Source organism: Impatiens glandulifera, chromosome 9, assembly GCF_907164915.1.
Source record: "Impatiens glandulifera chromosome 9, dImpGla2.1, whole genome shotgun sequence".
NCBI classification, from domain to species: Eukaryota; Viridiplantae; Streptophyta; class Magnoliopsida; order Ericales; family Balsaminaceae; genus Impatiens; species Impatiens glandulifera.
This window is the reverse complement of record NC_061870.1, coordinates 37577083-37598074: the sequence shown is the minus strand read 5'-3', so window position 1 is coordinate 37598074 and position 20992 is coordinate 37577083. Positions and strand designations below refer to the sequence as shown.

General features: G+C 29.1%; 3 protein-coding genes across 3 annotated transcripts; 1 reads left to right on the top strand and 2 right to left on the bottom strand.

Moving 5' to 3' along the window:
- Positions 1 to 100: 100 nt before the first annotated feature.
- Positions 101 to 3923, bottom strand: LOC124914413 (uricase). Its single transcript, XM_047454955.1, has 9 exons — positions 3907 to 3923; positions 3623 to 3844; positions 3093 to 3185; positions 2947 to 3022; positions 1898 to 2007; positions 1364 to 1455; positions 1058 to 1231; positions 625 to 718; positions 101 to 335 (listed from the first exon to the last, which is right to left on the bottom strand). Exons 2-9 carry the CDS (start codon positions 3824 to 3826, stop codon positions 252 to 254), a joined length of 927 nt encoding a protein of 308 aa, XP_047310911.1. The 5' UTR covers positions 3827 to 3844; positions 3907 to 3923; the 3' UTR covers positions 101 to 251.
- A 1196-nt stretch (positions 3924 to 5119) lies between these two features.
- Positions 5120 to 7339, top strand: LOC124914023 (serine/threonine protein phosphatase 2A 57 kDa regulatory subunit B' beta isoform-like). The gene is made up of 2 exons (XM_047454479.1): positions 5120 to 6556; positions 6801 to 7339. Exons 1-2 carry the CDS (start codon positions 5411 to 5413, stop codon positions 7149 to 7151), a joined length of 1497 nt encoding a protein of 498 aa, XP_047310435.1. The 5' UTR covers positions 5120 to 5410; the 3' UTR covers positions 7152 to 7339.
- Positions 7340 to 7500: 161 nt separating this feature from the next.
- On the bottom strand, positions 7501 to 10752 carry LOC124914022 (probable pectate lyase 5). The gene is made up of 4 exons (XM_047454478.1): positions 10456 to 10752; positions 9457 to 10366; positions 8928 to 9133; positions 7501 to 7900 (listed from the first exon to the last, which is right to left on the bottom strand). The coding sequence occupies exons 1-4, from the start codon at positions 10731 to 10733 to the stop codon at positions 7639 to 7641; spliced, it is 1656 nt and encodes a 551-aa protein (XP_047310434.1). The 5' UTR covers positions 10734 to 10752; the 3' UTR covers positions 7501 to 7638.
- Positions 10753 to 20992: the final 10240 nt, after the last annotated feature.

Here is a 20992-nt window from a genome sequence, read left to right as displayed (position 1 = left end):
TACAAGCATGATCAAAAGTAATATGAACTTCAGTTCTTTTGTTATTACTCTTTTTGAAGAACATCAACCCCTTTTCAGGTGAGAATTTGAAGTATGCACATGGAGAATCCGGTTTTCTATGAATCAGAACATTGAAATTGTACAACATATTTGCAGCAGCACATCCAAAGTGATGGATGTGGCTAATTTAGGGAAAGAAGAAAACAAATAGCAACAGTTATTATTGGAAGAAAAACATTCACCAACCAAATTCAAATGCGGGAAAGGGTGCGGGTCAAACTAGCTGCAATTGTTCCATGCGGTTCATCTGTTGGTAGAAAGACATCGTCTTCAAACTGTAGAACAAGAGTACAGGACTTAATACAAAAGATATAAATTCCCATTAAATTGGAGGGCATGCAGGTGCAATTAAGTTGGATGTGGAGAACTAAAAGTGACCGAAACCATAATCCCACTATCCAGCTCTGTTCAACACTGTTTTAGGCAAGTAATTGGTGAAAGGATATTGGGTTTTCTACTATTTATCTTATAGGATCTGTTATTCCCTTTTGCGATAAAATAATTAGTTCTTTATATTCCTTTAATTATTGTGCACACATGGGAGAAAAGAACCTATTGATATACCTTCAGAATAGATGGATTCTCTTTGGTTGACAGATTAACTGGCAGGAAATGAATATTTGGCATCTTCAGTTGAATCGAATTGATCTCAAGAAACCTGAAAACACAATATCAAAGATTTACTTCTCAGAGAAACCATGATATGCTGTGATGGGTGCAGGTCTGCAGTGTAAGATCTTGTTTAATCTTAGTGTTTTAAAAAAAAAAACAAATTAGGTTATGGATAAAAAATCTTACATTTTCAAAAAAACAGTTTAGTTGGGTTCTTACACCAAACTACCCTTAACTTTAATGATGTATAATAAATAGACTGATGAAAGAAAGGTATTTTGATTTATGATTAGATTGAAGAGTTGCTAGTTGATGGGATGGTTACATTAAACAAGCCCTAAGTCGGTATATATATACATATAGAGAAAGAGAGAGAGAGAGAGACCTTCCAAGTACGGCACTCCCCATCTGATATAGGGTTCTTTGAACCGATGGACTGTAAACACCCTCTTTGGGGGGACCGAAGAAAGTATTAATCAGAACCTCTCTCACCTCCAAGAACCTCTCTTCAAAGTAAAGTGATTTCTTGGGAATACTTGAAATAGATTCAAAATGGTATCTGGTTCAGAAGAAAATTGCACCATGTTAAAAACTTTCAGATAATCATAGCAATATAAAGTGCAGACGGAAAACTGAAAAAAAAAAAAGCAACTAATCTCTGTAAAATAATAGACTTCCTGCAATGACGCACCTCCATGATGCTGTGACCTCAGTTGCCAGCATCCTCTCTCGTGTGTCAGGCAACATTGTATATTTATCTCTAACAAATCCTTCAAAACCTGACTGGAAATAACATAATGAAACAGTTTAACAGGTATGGAAAAGGAAACAGCACAACCAGTGTATACTGATAAACAAGATGAATATAACATCTTTCTCAGTAAGATCTCAGAACACAATGTTAATCAATCTTACAGTTTTTCCTTCTAAATACCAGGTATGCATTAGAAACCTATAATGACCACAAAAAGTTGTTGTACACACACAAAAGGATGTTTAACTTGAAGTCAAATGAAAAAAGAAGCTTGGAAAGTTGTTCATATTCATGTTGACTGAAATATTTTTTAGCTAAACAAATTGTATACAGATGAAAATTTTAGTGGTCTTGATTCATGAAAACTAGGCTACAAAAAAAGATATTTTCAATAGGAGCAAGCAGCCAACTGCAATGAATTTGCATTTTTGAATTGTTTTTCCCAAGAATCAAAAGCAGAAACCAGTTTACCTTTGTCGTCTTCAACAATGCTAAGCCTTCAATGCCGGAAACTAACCTTAGGGAACCACCCTTGTTAACCATTACTTCTGTAGTGTGCTTCGCAGATCCAAGTTTGAAACCTGAGAAGGAAAAAAACATACACAGATTATTGAAAAACTCAATTTCTAAGGATGCATGAATAACACCAAGATTATACAAGGGATTCAGGAACTGAACCTTCAAGTTATCTTTATTAGAATACAATAATTTTATGATAGGAACAGTCCTATAGATCCACAGTATGCTTATAATACATTGGGACTATGGTTTAACTACTCCAAACAAAGACACCAAATATATTTATTTATTTATTTGAAATAAGGATCATTTTATAAAAATCGCTGAGATAACAACAAATTACAGAAAGTTTACAACAAAATATTACAGAATATAGACACACTCGTCTGATGCCCACAGATTGATATCTGAGATGTCAGGCTCAATTTATTAAATCTTAGGCTCATAAATAAAGCATCCAAATTCTCATTTGTAGATACATGGTACAAACGAATGTGATTAGTTTAGTTCGGTTATTTAAGTAAAAAACCTGTTCAAAATTTTTAACCATTCACTAAAATAACAAATGGATCAAGAAAACGATCCCCTAAACTATTAATACATTCATAGAAATTGCAGCAAGTATATTATCATTAACCATTCACTAAGAGTGATGTTCAATAGGGTTCAGTTATTTAAGCAAATCAACTATCTAAAAAAAATGATCCACTAAGGGTGATGTTGTTCAATAGGGTTCAATTATTTAAGCAAATCAACTATCTAAAAAAAATGATCCATTAACAAAACCAATATTCACTATCATGTTTTCTTACAAAGAAGACATGTCTCATTTCTCATGGATCTAGGAATGAGAAGCAGAAGTTTACATTTTAATAGGAGTATTAGGATAATCAAGCAATCATACATTAATACAATTAGCCAGATTTCAATTGGTTTAACTGATACATAACTCAAACAATATCACGTGTTAATGCAAGAGTTGTCTTGAACAGAAAACATACCATGATTATGCAAGCTACCATTTACGGATATCCGCTCCCATGGCTTTTCCACAATCTTGATTATGGCAGTAGTAACCTATACAAAGGGACAAAACATAAATAACAAAATGGGCATAGCCCTCAACTCAAAGTTAAGTGTTCTTTACCTGGTGATAGAAGGACGTGAAGTGGATCCCAAGTTTTATTGCAAATTCCTCCACTGAAATTTGTTCAGATGATTCTTTTGCTTTGACATATACCTACATCATAACCAATTGATTTTAAGCTCAATCTTAAGAGAAACATAAAAGTAAGAAAGCATGTCAATCTTCATTCATCTGTTTCTAGTTTGGTTTCCGATCTCTTAGCATTACAAGAAGACATCATCATATACATATAGAGAAATTATACTTCTCAACATCCAAACCATTTCATCTACTCCTTGCAGCAGAGTTCATATCTAACTGTAATTTAACTAATGAGTCTTTTTAACTCCATGAAAAAAACAGTACAGAAATGAACCTCTTTTTATTTGATTGAATAAATGATCAAACACCTGACCTCAATTCTAGTACCCAGCAAAACTACTTAAGCATCTAGTATAGATAGATCAGTCAGAAAAAGAGATCCAAGACTATTGACAGTAAAAGAGCGAGTGTGTGTGTTTTATTTAGATATGGAGAAAGAGGGAGATTACAGTGTTCTTCATGGTATCAGTGGCGACAATATCTGAATTGTCATCGTGGGTATAGGCGGGAAGGCAATCTGAGAGGAGACTGATGTTGACGTTCCACTCAGACATAGAGTAGAACCCATCTTTAGTCTTCCAAACCCTAGCCACCCGCACCCTGCTCTTTCCGTGCATCTGGTCCAACTTCAATCCATCTATTTCGTTCACCATGTCAGCGTTTCCTTCGAACTGATGATGGTAAGAAGAAGTTATTAAGGATTCTCTGAACTACTGAAAGATTAAGATCTTACCAGAAACAAAGAAGAAAAAGAACTGAAAGATGAAGAAGAGAATTGTTTATTTGTTTATATGCATTGAGTTAACATATGACTCATATTAGTATACTTTTGACACATATGTACTTATTTTGCAAAAAAAAAACTATTTTTAAATAATAAATAATAAAAATATTTTGAAATTATATTTTAAAAATAGCTAATATTATATGTGTTAATAGTTCAAAAATAGCTAATATTATATGTGTTAATAGGTTATCGAACTTGTATATACTAGAGAATAACGATTAACTCTCCGACTGACTCTATCGAATTTCAGAATAGATCTAATAAAACGTCGTAATAATAATAAAATTATGAATGATACGCATTGTACGGCTGCAATCACTGAAAATTTGATGATTTCTCTCCAACCAGATAATCCATTAAAAAATAATTTGGATGGTAACCCAATTATGTAAATATGTCATATCAGTCGTACCAATCTAAATTTTCTAGCAACTACTAAAAAAATCGAGCATCACCCAATGAATTCATTAATACTTCACAAAAAAACTCTATATACTAGTCACACATCGACAATGCAAAAGTAAATGAATGCAAAAGTAAGTGAATTGACGAATGACGTTTCAACATTCTCATAACACATACGGCTAACAATAATACAACATTTTTTTCATTCACATATCAAAATAAGAATTTCAACGTGAATAATGTTTCATTCACATTAAACTTAACTAGAAATATGAACGGATTCAGAAATTCGAGTTGGGTTAGGCTTAAAAAAATAATAAGAAAATGAATAAAACGAGTCAATCAAAGTAAATTTTGTCCCCATTTTCTATTAGTTAGAGAAAAAATAATAAATTAAATTAAACTTTTAAAAAATTAGAGGGTTATGTCATATTTAGATTATTAATTTTTTTTTTTTCTGAAGTAAAAACACATTCATAATTATATTTAAAAAATAGACTACCTCTAGTTGCATACTCAAAAGTATTTTCAAATAGAATATTGATTTTCATGTAGCAATATTTTGTTAATGTTTAAAAAAGATTATATTTGTTTTAAGAGTAAAATTGTAGAGAAGAATGATTATAATAATAAATGGGGGCCATGCATGGCCATTCTTGTTATTTAAAGAGGGAAGAGTTGTTTCTTTCTATATTTAGAAAAAGGATTCAAATTTTAATGATTTGATCACTTTCCATTTGTATTAAAACTCTCACCGCTCGCTTGGCTGGCTGGCTGATGCTTCGGATCTCAGCTTTCCAGCTCCGACAAGTAAGCGCCTTCTTCCACACCCATCTTCTCATTTTACTTTTCCCCATTTCCATCTTTGCCTTCGATTTCACCTCCTCCGACAATGTCGTCGTCGTTTATGCAATTCCCCATCACCATCTTCTTCGCTTAGGAGATTTCAATTTTCATTCATTCATCCATTGATCGATCGATCGATCGAATTACCCACCAACCCAGGTAACAACAGGAACGAACAGTACTCTCTAATCTTGCAATCATGTTTGACAAAATTATGAAACGTGGGCAAAAGAAAGTTGCCAAAGCCGAACCAATCGAACCACCCGGCAATCCAAATTCCGCACTAGGTGTCACCGTTAACCACGCTTCTCGTACCGGTCTCTCTTCAGGCTCCCAGTCGCCGATTCCAACTCCGACCACTCTCTCCATTCCAAGTACCGGCGTCGTCGAGGTCCTACCCTTGTTGAAAGACGTACCCGCGACCGAACGCCACGTCCTCTTCATCAAAAAGCTTCAAATCTGCTGTCTCTCATTCGATTTCTCAGACACAATGAAGTCCGCCCGTGAGAAGGAAATCAAAAGACAAGCCCTCACCGAAATTATCGATTTGGTTCAATCTGGATCGTTTAAGTTAAACGAAACCCTTCAAGAAGAGTTAATCAGGATGATTTCGGCTAACGTTTTCAGAAGTATGCCACCTGCAGCTCACGAAAACACTGGAACTGAGGTTGCGGATCCTGAAGAAGATGAAGTTTATTTGGAACCAACATGGCCACACTTGCAACTTGTCTATGAATTACTCCTCAGATACATAGTTTCACCAGATATGGACACTAAAGTTGCAAAGAAATTCATTGATCATTCTTTCATATTAAAAGTGATTGACTTATTCGATTCGGAAGATCCCCGAGAGAGGGAGTATTTGAAGATGGTTCTCCATCGAGTCTATGGAAAGTTTATGGTTCATCGTCCCTTCATTAGGAACGCGATGAACAATGTCTTCTACAAGTATGTTTTCGAAACAGATCAGAGGCATTGCGGGTTGGTAGAGTTGTTGGAGATAATTGGGAGCATAATCAATGGGCTTGCACTTCCAATGAAAGAAGAACATAAGTTATTCCTTGTTCGAGCACTCATTCCACTTCATAAGCCTAAATCTATCACTTCATATCACCACCAATTATCGTATTGCATCACTCAATTTGTCGAGAAAGATTATAAATTGGCAGATGTTGTTATTAAAGGGCTATTGAAGTATTGGCCAATCACCAACAGTGGGAAAGAGGTTCTCTTTCTTGGAGAATTAGAAGAAGTTTTGGAAATTACACAGTCAATAGAGTTTCAACATATCCTTGTACCTCTTTTCAGGCAACTTGGACATTGCCTCAACAACGCTCATTTTCAGGTTAGCTAGTTATAAGCCCTGGTTTCATGCATCTTGGGTTATTTCGATTATAAGACATTAAGGGTATAAGTATATAATGATTGATGATTGGATAGTGAGTTATTTGAGATTAATACTTGTTTGGACTGATTCATCTTGAGGTAACCAACCAGGAGGACAAACTTCTGATATTATTGTTTTTTTTGAAGTAACATAATGTATAGAATGATGAGACCCTTTTGATGATTTGATGTGGGCATGGCAGGTGGCAGAACGTGCGCTATTCTTGTGGAACAACGATCACGTAGTGAGCTTGATTGGGCAAAACCGACAAGTAATTTTACCCATAATCTTTGAAGCACTAGAAAGGAATATGGAGGGACATTGGAACCAGGCGATTCACGGTCTGTCTGGGAATGTGAGGAGAATGTTTTTGGAAATGGACGGTGAACTGTTCGAAGAGTGCGATAAACTCTACGCTGAAAAACTAGCTAAAGCTAGTGATTTGGAGAAAAAACGCGAATTGACGTGGAAACAACTTGAAGCAGCTGCTGCAGTAAAACCAAAAACTGGTAAAACAAAAGGAAAAACTGGCAAAGGAAAAACAAAACGATGATTTAAAGCATTACATAATTTACATCAGGTTTTGTTGTCAGAACCTAAATTATATATACTTTTTTTTTGTAGTTATGATATTTCTCTTTGAGATTATTATTGTTATACAAATTGATAACAACTTATCTTTCAATCTCTATATATATATAATGGTTCTTGCCTTTAATAGGCAATATTTAATTAGTATTCCCTTGTCTGTTTTACATCATGTATAATTAGTGTCATTTTCAGTCAACAGCATAACCATCATGGGAAAGTTTAATCATTTTATTGTATACACACAATGAATGAATGAATGAGCCAATACCCATGTAATAAAATGAATGGAGAATAAATCATGAACACCTTAGAAATCATGAACACCTTAGAAATCATGAACAGACATCAATTTATATACAATGACTGATTGAGGAAAATAAATTGCTATAAACTCATGAATTGTCCACAAAAAAGCTTAATTTTTTTCTCAGCTAGAATGAATTAATAAGTTAAAATAGTAACAATGGCGAGGCAGCATCATCAAAGTATGTTATAATGGTTAAACTGAGAGTAACCATGATAATACAGAAAACAGTAGTTGAAGAAGGTGAAGGCGACAACAACATTCTCCTCCTCGCGCCACTGCCGCTAATACCATCAATTATAAGTCCAAACACATCTTGATTGTTACCGGAATTGGAATTGCCCCCGGTGGAGCTTCCACCATTGTTGTGTCCAGAGTATAATGGGCTAGCGCCACTCGTATCTCCCCTATATTATCAATCAATTAATCAAACTATTTGACTCATACAAATAATCATTGAATTCTAAGAAATTTTCAATCAATACTGAATCAAATGCAATCAAATTTAGGATTCTCCTGCCACAATTTTTATTAAATTTAGATTTTAAATACAAAATTACATTTTAGTAATTAAATCAATTAAAAATTTAAATAACGAATTTATTTGATTTTGAATAAAATCTTTGTTTAATTTTTTTTAAAATTTAATGACCATTTTATACTTTTAAATTAGATTGAGATAGAAAAATGATAGAGAATATATTAAATTTAATGATATTTTGGTATTTGGATGGATAAAAGAAAATGATTGATGAGTTGAAATGAGAGAAAATATTAAATTTTGAATAAAAATCATAATATCAAACAAACTCTTACCTTTTTGTCAAAGGAAGAATCCAACAAATAAATCTCATTCCCATTTATTAATGGGAATATTAAAATACTTAATTAAAATAAATAAATTTATTTTATCATGCTAATACCCTTTTAGGCCGTTTTATTAAAAATAACAAACTTTTCAAAATCACAAAACACTCATCATTTTTTAAATAACACAAACCAAACAAGCTTCAAGATCAAACAAGCTTTTAGACTTTTATACATATATTCTTTTTCCAAATACACATGGCTAACGATGTAGGGTCTGTTAATGCCAAAATGTGGGTCCACCCACAACAATGGGCTGTAGCCTTGATGGCACCAACCAACCATCCTTATAAATAGCTTGACTTTTTGGTAAAATAAGATAAAAAGAGTTTGAATTATTTCAATATCATCATTTTCACCCATAAATAATCTCAAAGTATTAACAAATATACTTAAATTAAATATCCTATATTTTAATTAATTTTTTATTATATATAATTTAAGGTAAGGTGTGGTTTGGTTGTTGGCAAGCTTATTATTCTATCACCTTTCACATGTATGTCCCATGTGCGATCAACCCTAAAACATTAGAATAATAAACAAACAAACAGAGCATAGTAAAATTACCTTGGCCCACCAAAAGAACCGGCATTGATAGTGATGTGTTCTATTAGAGTAGCAGACTTTGGGTCGATACTTGAGGCCTTAGAATACTGTGCGGCCATACCTTGTCCAGATTCAACAAAGAATGCACCATTTACCATTATATCCCCATCAGATCTCCAATTCCAATCTGCCCATGCCCCATCACTCGTTTCCACGCGTTTTGTCACCTGTTTTGTTATGCCCCCAAAAGGCCAAAACAGTCATTTCCCACAAAATGTAAACAAAAAAAAATGAAAAAAAACCCTTTACTCAGTGTAATTTGTTTGTTTGAGGGTAAGTTTTTTTTTTTTTTTATGTTCCCCAAAAGGCCAAAACAGTCATTTCCCACAAAATGTAAACCAAAAAAAATGAAAAAAACCCTTTACTCAGTGTAATTTGTTTGTTTAAGGGTAAGTTTTATTAAGCCAAAAAAATGCATAAAACTGTATAAAATTGCGTTTAAACGTAAAATTATGTAGCAGATTATTACGCAAAAAAACGAATTACTCACCTCCTTAGCGTCGTCATTAGACGGCGCCGTATACCTATTGCCCTGACTGTTGATGGTCGGATTTCCGCTGCCGCCGATTGCATACATTTTCCATTCAGTGAAATCATTATTGACAACATGGATATATCCTCGCCGGCATCGCGGCATTCTCTGAACTAAACCCTCACCGAATCTATTAAACGCAATCGTCACCTGCATTCCTGAATCCGGCAAGTAATTGTCGTCGTGACCTAAAAGCATAACCTCATCGTGACGAGAGAAGTAATTGTTCGATATCGTTATAGCCGTCGAACCCATTATCACGTCGATTAATCCATCCGTGCAATGCGAAAGAGTGCAGTGATCAATCCAGATATTGTTCGACGAAAATATCGACACGCCGTCGCCGTCAGACTTCGATCTGTACCCGATGTGTGTCGGCGAAGACCTTATCAATGTGTTTCCTGTCGGATAACAGTCGCGGATCTGGATTCCGTGGATAATAACGTTGCTGACATACTGGATTGTTATGCATCCGCCGCCGGTAATCACGACTTGAGCTCCTCTACCATCTATTGTTTTCTGACTGTTAAAAATAAGTTCGTGTTTGAGTTTTATTAACATGTTACCGGAGAAGATGATCCAGAGTGGTTCATCTTGAATAACTGCGTGTCGGAGAGTTCCTGGGGTTGGATTGACTGTGTCGTGGTCGGAGGAGTCTGTTACCGTGTAGATCCGTCCTCCTTTTCCTCCGGTTGTGGCGTGGCCGAACCCTATTCCGCAGTCGGCAAGACGCTGGCGATTTTGCGCCCAATTTGGGTCGCATTTCCAGCAGTCGTCGATTGGGTTTCCTGTCGAGCAGGTGGAGGCCACTTGATCCTTGGAGGTTTCGAGCATTCGCCGCCTTGTTGTGGTGGAGACATTGAGCCTCCTGTTAGCAAAGAGTAGAGTTTAGTAAATCTAGAAAAGTGAAGTAATTAACTTGAGAGATTGAACCCTATTATTTGTTTTGGTGTTTACCTTTGAAATTCTTCAACTACAGATTGAGGGTCGTGGTGCTGATTGGGAAGAAGGTTGAAGGAGGAGGATGAGATGGTGGGAGGGAGTGCAAAAAGGAAGAGCAAGAGAATAGTAATAATAATATTATTAGGGCTGGGAAGCATTATCAATGATTTTGCTGCTGCTTCTGAAGAAGAAGAAATAGAGCTTCCCTCTCTTCTCTTTGTATAATAATGGATATTTAAGCTCACAGAGGAAGAAGAGGGAAGAAGAAGGAGAAGAAGAAAACAATTAATCATAGTTTATTGACAGCTTTTCTTTGCCATCTGGGAACTGCATTATCACTTATCAGTACCATACTTTTTAACTAGATTTTTTTATTATTAAATTTTTTTTTTAGAAAATTCAGATTTTAAAATAAGATATTTTGAAATTCAACCTCAATAAAAGCTAATCTATTTTATAGATATGCTGCTGTGTTAGTTACTAGCTCTAATATATAAGTTATATATAAGGTATAAATTACTCAAATTATATATAGGTATAAATTGTAAAGAGGTATAAGAAGGTATAAATTATATATATATACTATTATTGTTTGGTTGAAAGTATAAAACATGATATAAATTATATAAGTTTATAATTTGTGTTGGGTAGATGGTATATAAAATTTAGTAAAAAAATAAAATATTATTTTCATTTATTTTTATTTTTGTTAATTGTTTCTTTAATATTATTTTTAATTAAATTTATTGATATTTTAAATATTTTGTTTTATTTTAATTAGTTTAAATATTATATCAAATAAATAAATAATAATATAATTATGTTATTATTAAATTAATAATATTATATAAAAATAAATAATTAGTAATATTATATAAAAATAAATAATTATAATTAATAATCATATTATTATTATTTTATACTGCTAATTATAAAATAAACGTTATTTTTTTTTATTAAAAATAAATTATTTTTTTAATTATTAAAATACTTAAATAATAAAATTTATAAAATAAGTTTATTTTCTCTTTTCTAAAGAGAAAAGTAAGTAATATATGTTGAAATTAAAATATTATTTTTATTTATTAATTAAATAAATGTTAATATTAAAAATAATAAAAAAATAATAATAAAAAGAAATTAAAATTTTAATATTGGAGGTGTTACTAATTTATACCTCATTCAAGAAATAAGTTATACCATTGTTTTCCTGTACATATAAAATTAATCTTTTATAATTTCACTAGTATAAGTATACTATCCTAATAGTCTAATACATCCTATTAAACACCACCTTAGAGAACAAATACTTTTAGAAGATATTTTTGAAAATTTTAACATCACTGGAGATTTGAAACTTTTAAATACACAAAAGTCTTCCAATTTCAAAAATGAAAATTGATTCTCCAACCATTTCAATTGCACCTCTCAATCATGTAATTGTGACTAACATGTTTACAAAAATTATAAATCTTCAAACTAATTAAGGGGTCATTGGGGTGTATGCTAATTCTTCTTATTTAAAATAAAAATAATTTTTTCTTAAATAAAAAAAAAAATAATGTATTGTGATTAATCATGGCATAATGTGTTAGGAGTTATAAACTAAACCTCATTTGCTTTGAGTGATTCTAATTTAGAGACAACTTTAGAATATAGTATTACTATGTTATGCATAAATTAGTTATTGTTAGAAAGTTTGGATTGAAACCAATATATCTCTATCTCGTTTATCTTAGAGTGAATCATTCAACTTGAAAGAACTGTATACGTGGTCGACCGACGTGCGTACTCCGCAATATTATTATTATGATAATATTGAGAGTTCTAATCCGAAGAGTGTACAAAGTTGTTCAATAAACTACTTATCAAAACTCTCTCTACTATAGGTTTAGAACAACTTAGCAATTCGTGTTCCCTGTTAAATTTATTGTTTGCATTTCTATCTTCTTCTTAGTTTTGGATTATTATTTTTAAAATAAGAAGGGAGCACAAAATATAATATATTTTTATTTGTATGGATCCCAAATTTATTTAGTTTGAGTGGGCCCTCCAATTCTTAGGCTGGCCCAAATGCATATTCATTTATTAACTAGCTGCTACCTTTAAGTTTCTATGTTCTTGAATGATGCACTAATCTCATTTGATTCCCCTTACTTAATTGGTATCATATTTCAATATTTTATTTTTTAGATTTAGATTTATTTTTTTGGGTTCTAATTTCTTCAAAATTGTTATTTTATAAAATAAAATAGTAATTATATTGATGACAACATTGTAACGTCTTAATCCAAACAAATCCTTTGCCTATTTAGGGATATAAATAACACGCAATTTTTTCTCATCTTATCTTAAATTAGGTTTGTTGTCAAAACTCTCTCCTATCCTATTTGGGCGACTCGGTGAGCGTGTCTAATTTTTTCTCTGAAATTGTTGTTGTATTGTCATTTCTTCTTCTTTGAAACTTTCTTTGTAGTTTCAGATATGTTTTTCATTCGTTTTCGCTCATTATTTGTTCGATTATATATATTTTGTAGATCTTTGTGTATCTTCTGATTGTCTTGGTAGCTTATAGAGCTCTTTCGACGTATCGTTTCTGCTCATTATTTGTTCGATTATATCCATTTTTGTAGATTTGTGTGTATCTTCTTATTGTATCCATTTTGTAGATCTTCCGATAGTCTTTGTAGCTTAAAAAGCTCATCTGACATATCGTTTTTGCTCATTATATGTTCGATTATATATCTATTTTGTAGATCTTTGTGTAATCCATGTTGTAGATCTTTCGATTGTCTTTGTAGATTAAAGAGCTCTTTCGACATATCATTTTCGCTCATTATTTGTTCGATTATATCCATTTTGTAGATCTATGTGTATCTTCCGATTGTATCAATTTTATAGATCTTTGTGTATATTCTGATTATCTTTGTAGCTTAAAGAACTCTTCCGATATATGCTCCCATTTGTTAGATCTCTTATTCCCTTTGATCTTGCTCATTTTGTCTCAATTATCTAGATTTTGCAGATCTATGACATGACAGAATTGTAAACATCTGACTGCATTCATTCTTTCTCGTTTGTACTATAATTCTAAGGTAAAAATACATATTATTGATATATGAGTTAACTAGTTAGATTTATGTCAGATTTTTGTGAATCTACTGATTGTGTGAGTCTTTGTAGATTGAAGAGAACTCACTCACATAACTTTCTTTGTGGTATTTAGGTCATTGGTTAAGTTTTCTTTCTCTTGCAATTTCTCGTTCTCTTATAATTCTTTCTTATTTATTCATTGGATATTCATTTCTCTTTGGTTTCTTCATTATGTCTTTTGCAGATCTATGATAGAAAATCACGAACATCGGTTGCACCATACTTTCTCGTTACATACTATAGTTTTACGGTAACATATATTTTCGTTGATTTACTAACTATTTAGTTGTTTTAATTGGTCTCACCAAATTATATTCGTTTTTGTATTCTTTAACCATGTCATATATATTTGATTGTTCTTATATTTCAACATTAACATTTATTTTGTATAGATTAAGGATTTGTAATGCTATATAACACCTATTAGGACATGATTTTTTTAAGTTCATAGATCCATCCATAAATATTGTATTTCTTATAGCTGTAGTTTCTGCAATAATAATATCTTGAAGACTATAAATGATTATGCTTGATTAGTTACAAAATTTTCAACTTTTTTCATTTTTTTTTTTCAGATTGTAATCACAATCAACCATTCTCATCTAAGATAAAAAGGTTAGTAGTTTCTCTATATTATTTTCAATGATTTAATTTAATACTAGTACATGATTTATAAGCAAATAAAAATTGTTCAAATTTAAGCTAATAATGTTGATCAGCATTACAACTTTTAAGAAAAAGTCCAATTAGATTATGATCTAATCCAATTATAATGTTGGATAAGCACACACAGATCTAATACAACTTTTATTGATAAATTATTTAATCTAATTTAGAAATGAATTTTTCCAATCTTCCAACGAAGAAATCCAGTTCCCTAAAATATCTTCTTGTGAAAGTTCCATCTTTCTCTTTTTCTCATCAGTTTGTACTATTCTCCTTCATAAATAACTTACAATTTTATTTATAAGATATATAAGAATTAAAATTATTTAATTTTAGGTTAATTAACTATAAATATTATAAAATCGAATTGAGAATATATATATTTAACATAGCATTGTCCAAACACTTTCTCTTCTTCTCGGTCGATTTGGACGATTCTCCTTCATAAGGAACCTACAATTTTATTTATTTATAAGATATAAGAATTAAAATTATTTAATTTTATATTAATTAACTACAAATATTATAAGATCGAATTGAAAATATATACGTACTATATCATTGTTCAAACTGTATCCACTTTTATATTCTTTTTCTGATACATGTGGAACTCCTGAGTACATTATGAAGTTTTGTACCTCTATGAAAGAACAAAATTTTCTAACTTTACGTTCATTATCGTCGTAACGATAGTAAAACTGTTTAAAAAAATTATATATTAGTCATATATTAATAAAAATATATAAAATTTAATTTAAATTTAAAATCATATAATTAAATATCCAGTCACATCTATTATCAATTCTATATTTTTTTATTAATCCTCCATCCTTATCCTTGAAGCCTTGTAAACAATATTGGAGATTGTTTTGCTTCCTACATTATGGTTTAACCATATGTTTTATCATCAACAATATAACAAAATTAAAATAAAATAAACTTGTAATAAAACAATATATCTTTCTTCCTTAGTAAAATATGCATTATTTCATCAGGGAGGAAGAAATTTATGATTCTCGATCATATCTATGTCAACAGTAGAAAAACATTTGTTTTCACATCTCCAGTCTGTTAAAAAATAATTAACTAATAAATCGAATATAATTTGAATTGGTCTAAAATTCTACACTTGAGTAAAAATATCAATCTACTGTGTTTTCGATAAAAATGTTTTCGCAAACTTCACGGGGCAATTTTAGTCCAAAGTTTTCATCGAGATTCTCTTCTTCTCTCCGTTTATTACTTTGCCTTGACGTCAACTGTTAGCATAAACAAATATGAACAAGAAAAACTAACCATTAAGATAAAAATACAAATCTAAAATTAATAAATTTACCCGAGTTTTCAATAGGGTAATTCCCACCGGATAGTCTAAATATTGAACTTCAACTTCTTCATTTTCACAGATCACAACCATTTTAAATTTAGTTGAAAATATGTATCACAATAAACAAATTGATCAGATTTATGGTAAATATAAAATACTTTTTACATTTACCATCAATCTGATCAATTTGTTTATTGTGAAACATATTTTCTACCAAATTTAAGATGGTTGTGATTAGTGAAATTGAAAATGAAGAAGTTGAAGTTTAATATTTAGACTATCCGTTGGGAATTACCCTATTGTAAACACGAGTAAGTTTATTAATTTTAGATTTGTATTTTTATCTTAATTGTTAGTGTTTCTTTTTCATATTTCATTATGATAACAGTTGATGTCAAAGCAAAGTAATAAACCGAGAGAAGAAGGGAATCTTGATGAAAACATTGGACTAAAATTGCCCCGTGAAGTTCGCGAAAACATTTTTTTCGAAACCATAGTAGATTGATGTTTTTTACTCAAATGTGGGATTTTAGACCAATTCAAATTATATTCGATTTATTAGTTAATTAATTTAATTGTTTTTTAACAGGCCGAAGAATATGTGAAAAAAAGGTGTTTTTTTACTTGTGACAGAGATATGGTATCATAAATTTCTTTCTCCTTGGTGACATAATGCATATTTTATTAAGGAGGGAAGATGTATTGTTTTATTACAAGTTTATTTTATTTTAATTTTGTTATATTGTTCTTAATAAAACATATGGTTTATTAATGTAGGAAGCAAAACAATCTCCAGTGTTGTTTACAAGGCTTCAAGGATGGAAGATTAATACAAAATATAGAATTGATAATAGATATGACTGGGTATTTAATTATATGATTTTAAATTAAAACTAAATTTTATATATTTTTATTAACATGTGACTAATATATAATTTTTTTAAACAGTTTACTATCATTACGACGATAATAAATGTAAAGTTAGAAAATTTCGTTCTTCATAAAGGTACAAAACTTCATAATATACTCTCGAATGTCACATGTTTTAGAAAAAGAATAGAAAAGTGGAAACAGTTTGAACATAGCATGTATGTATATATATTCTCAATTCAATTACCTATAATATTTGTAGTTAATTAACCTAAAATTAAATAATTTTAATTCTTACATCTTATAAATTAATAAAAGAGTAATGATATATAACATTTACCTCATTTGAAAAGAAAAAAAAAATATCTTAAAAAATATACAAGAAAGAGAAAAATATTTTTTCTTTCTTTCCAAATGAGGTATGTGTTATGCAAATGTGTTGTATATATATCATTACTCTTAATAAAATTGTAGGTTCTTTATGAAGGAGAATCGTCCAAACCAATCGAGAAGAAGAGAAAGAGTTTGGACAATGTTATGGTAAGTATATATATATTCTCGATTCGATCTTATAATAGTTATAGTTAATTAACATAAAATTAAATAATTTTATTTCTTACTTCTTGTAAATAAATAAAATTGTAGGTTCTTTAATGAAGGAGAATCGTCTAAACCGATCGAGAAGAAGAAAAAGATAGAACCTTCACAAAAAGATATTTTAGGGGACTGGATTTCTTCGTTGGAAGAATGAAACGATTCATTTCAAGTTTAGTAGAAATAATTTATCAATAAAAGTTGTAGTATTAGATCTATGTGTTTATCCAACATTATAATTGGATTAGATCATAATCCAATTGGACTTTTTCTTCAAAAAGTTGTAATGTTGATCATAAGAATGATGAATATTTAATTTATTATATTCAGCATACCTCGTATCATACTTAACAAGATTACATAAATATTTTTTAAAAAGGAAAAAGATTACTTGATATATTTTTAATGCATTTAACTAATATTCAGAAAGTAAAAAGAGACAAGAAATAGTTGTCAAGTTATTTCTTATTTCAAATTTGATCATTTGCTACAAATTTCAAACTATTTTTTATGTACTTTTTTTCCTTAGGAAATTATTAACCTTATTTTATTATATATATATATATATATATATATATATATATATATATCTCGTAAAAAAGATATATATTTTATTGGACATTATTACAAATGTTTCAACCTTACTTAAATATAAATAGAATTTTAATTAATAAGAAGGGAAAGAAGGAACTTTTACAAGAAGATAATTTAGGGATTGGATTTCTTCGTTGGAAGAATGGAACGATTCATTTCAAGTTTAGAAGAAATAATTTATCAATAAAAGTTGTATTGGATATGTGTTTATCCAACATTATAATTGGATTAGATCATAATTCAATTGAACTTTTTCTTCGAAAGTTGTAATGCTGATTATAAGAATAATGAATATTTGATTTATTATATTCAGCGTACCTCGTATCATACTTGACAAGATTACATAAATATTTTTTAAAAAGGAAAAAGATTACTGATATATTTTTTAATATTATTTAAAACTATTAACTATTCTTATAAATATATATAAATAAATAAACACATAGTATATATATAATTATATCCAAACATAAAAATAAAAATAATTATTTTAGTATTATATTTTAATATGTTTTAATAGTTTATTATTTTAATTTATAATATTATTGTATAACAAAACATTTATGTTATTTTTTAAAATTATATTATAAAATTAAATATTGAAGAAAAAAATTGAAATAAAATTTTTTATTCAAAATATATTAAAATGAATTAGAAAAATAAAACATTAAGACAATATTTAAATAAAAAATTATATTAAAAATATTCAACTAACATTGCTAACTTTTTAAAGTGAGTGATTTAGATATTTCAAACTTATTATATGGGCTAAAATTACACACTATGATATTTAGGACAAAGTTTAAACTAAAAATAACAATTACCTTTTATTTTTATCTAAACTAAACTTATTCAAATACATTTTTATCCTCTAATTTTGTTTTATTTTACTATTAATTATTATCTAGTAATTCTGAAATTACTTTAAAAAAATATTAGTGTTAAAATATATTATTTTATATTCTAATTTTTTTTTATTAATGATTAATTTAATAAAAAGATAAAATATATTATTATGGACTTAGCAAAAATATATTATGAACCAGTAATTTGAATAATTATTATCCATAATCAACCTAATTCGAACTAAACCCAAATATTGTACACAAATTATTAATTTGGATTTGGTTCAATTTGAATTTTAAATTAATCTAATAAAAAGATTTGGTTCAATTTGAATTTTAAATTAATCTAATAAAAACTCACTCGATGTTAGATTGATTTTTTTTAATGAAATAGATCTTTTTCTATAAAAATAAATGTTAAAAACCAACTTGTATATAAAAGCAAAATAAATATTTAGTCTCTCACTTGAAAGAAAATGGTATTTCTAGTAATTTTGTAATTAGGTTTACCCTTTCTAGCAAAATTTTCGCTTATATAGAGATGCAAAGGATATACAATTTATCTTGCGTTATCTTAAATTAGGGTTGCTGACACAGTTCTCTATATTCTTTGAGCAACAATGTGAGCGACCATTTTTCTATGATATTTATATTGTACTATATTTCTTTGTTCTTCGAATCTTTGGATCTACACTTCATCCATGTTTGTTCAACTTATTCTCTTTAATCTTGTTCATTATGTCTCAATTATCTATGTTTTCATATCTATGTTAAGAAATGGTGAATATCTTTGTTCCACGGTAATATATATATTTTTTAAAATTTTATTAATTTACAAATAAATAGTTTGTGACTATCTTTATATTCCACTCATCTCACCAATTATACTATCAACCACTTGTAAAAAAAATATACCTTAATTCTATTTCATCAAGTGTTCTTAAAGGTACATGCCATATTTGATTGATCTTATGTTTTTTAAAGTTCTTAGATCCATCCATATGCATTGCATTTTTAGTAGCTTTAGTTTCTTCACCAATATATTGTCTTTCAATGCATTTGTCATTATAATTACGAATTTTTTTCCATAATTTTAATAATTTCTGAAAAAGGTATGTTGGATGATGCCGATATCCTAAAGATATAGGAGGATAGTATCGTCTTTTAATTTTCTCTAGTGTGTTTAAATTTGGGTAAAATGTGTTTCATTTAAATTGAATGACTATAAATACATATTTGTTTAAAACATTATGAATTCCTATGGCTATGATCATTCTAATTGTTGTTTCTTTTGTGTGACCCATGTTTAATCACAAGGTTAACGCGATTCCTTCAGCCAGAGCGTTTTTATTGAAAATCAGGTTGTTTGATATTTTTTTTTAAACTCCTTATTTCAGTGTTTTGATAGTTCTAATTTAAAATCTACATTAGATAAAAAGTCTAATTCATCTCTCTCAAATAAATAGAAATGTCTTTTCAAATTATAATTTTTTTATATTTTCAATTTCTTTAATTGTTGTTTTAGTCTTTCAACTATATTTTCTGATTAAAAAGAATTATAAATATAGTTAGAACTTTATAATTAAGTTCTAAATTTTTTACTATAGCTGTCTTTTACATTGTTTCTTCTTTATTTTTTTCAGATTTGTAATCATATCGAGATAAAAAGGTTAGTATATTCTCTATATTATTTACATTAATTTACTTTAAAATTATTAAAAATTATGATCAAATAAAAATTATTCAATGAAATAATGCTATTGAAGAAAAAATCAATTGGATTATGAGCTAATCCAAGTTTAATGTTGGATAAGCAAAACAAATTTAATACAATATTTATTTGATATATTATTTGTTTTAAAATTCAAAAATACCAATAATATAGAATTTACTTTTAATTTAAAACCTTTAATTAAGTATATATCTAAGTTTACCTTATCATTTCTTTTACTTTGATAGTTTATATATGTTTTTTTTTTATCTTCCATCCTTGAAGCCTAGTAAACAATGCAATGGATGGTTTAGTTTCCTACATGTTTTAAATCATATATTTTGTCTAAAATAAAATTAAAGTGATTTTAAGAAACAAAAAAAATAAAATGAAATAAGCTAGTAATAATATAATACTTCATCATTCCTTAGTAGAATATGCATGATTTCTTCTAAGAGGACAAAATTTAAATGTCTAGACCATATTTCTGTCTTCAATAGGATAAGACTTACTTTGACACATTCTTCTCTATTAAAATAAATTGTTTTAGATATTTAATTTGTTAAAAAACTAAAAAGTAAAGAAATTATTTAACAAATAAATCTAATATGATTTCAACCATTTGTCTAAAACTTTTTACCTAAAAGAGAAATATATTAATATAATGTTGTTTTGATAAAAATGTTTTCATTAATGTTTGTTTTAGTTGTCCATACTTATTTATTCTAATTAGTTGATGAAAAAAAAATGGAAATTAAAAAAACGGAAAACCCAATAAAAATGTTACGGACA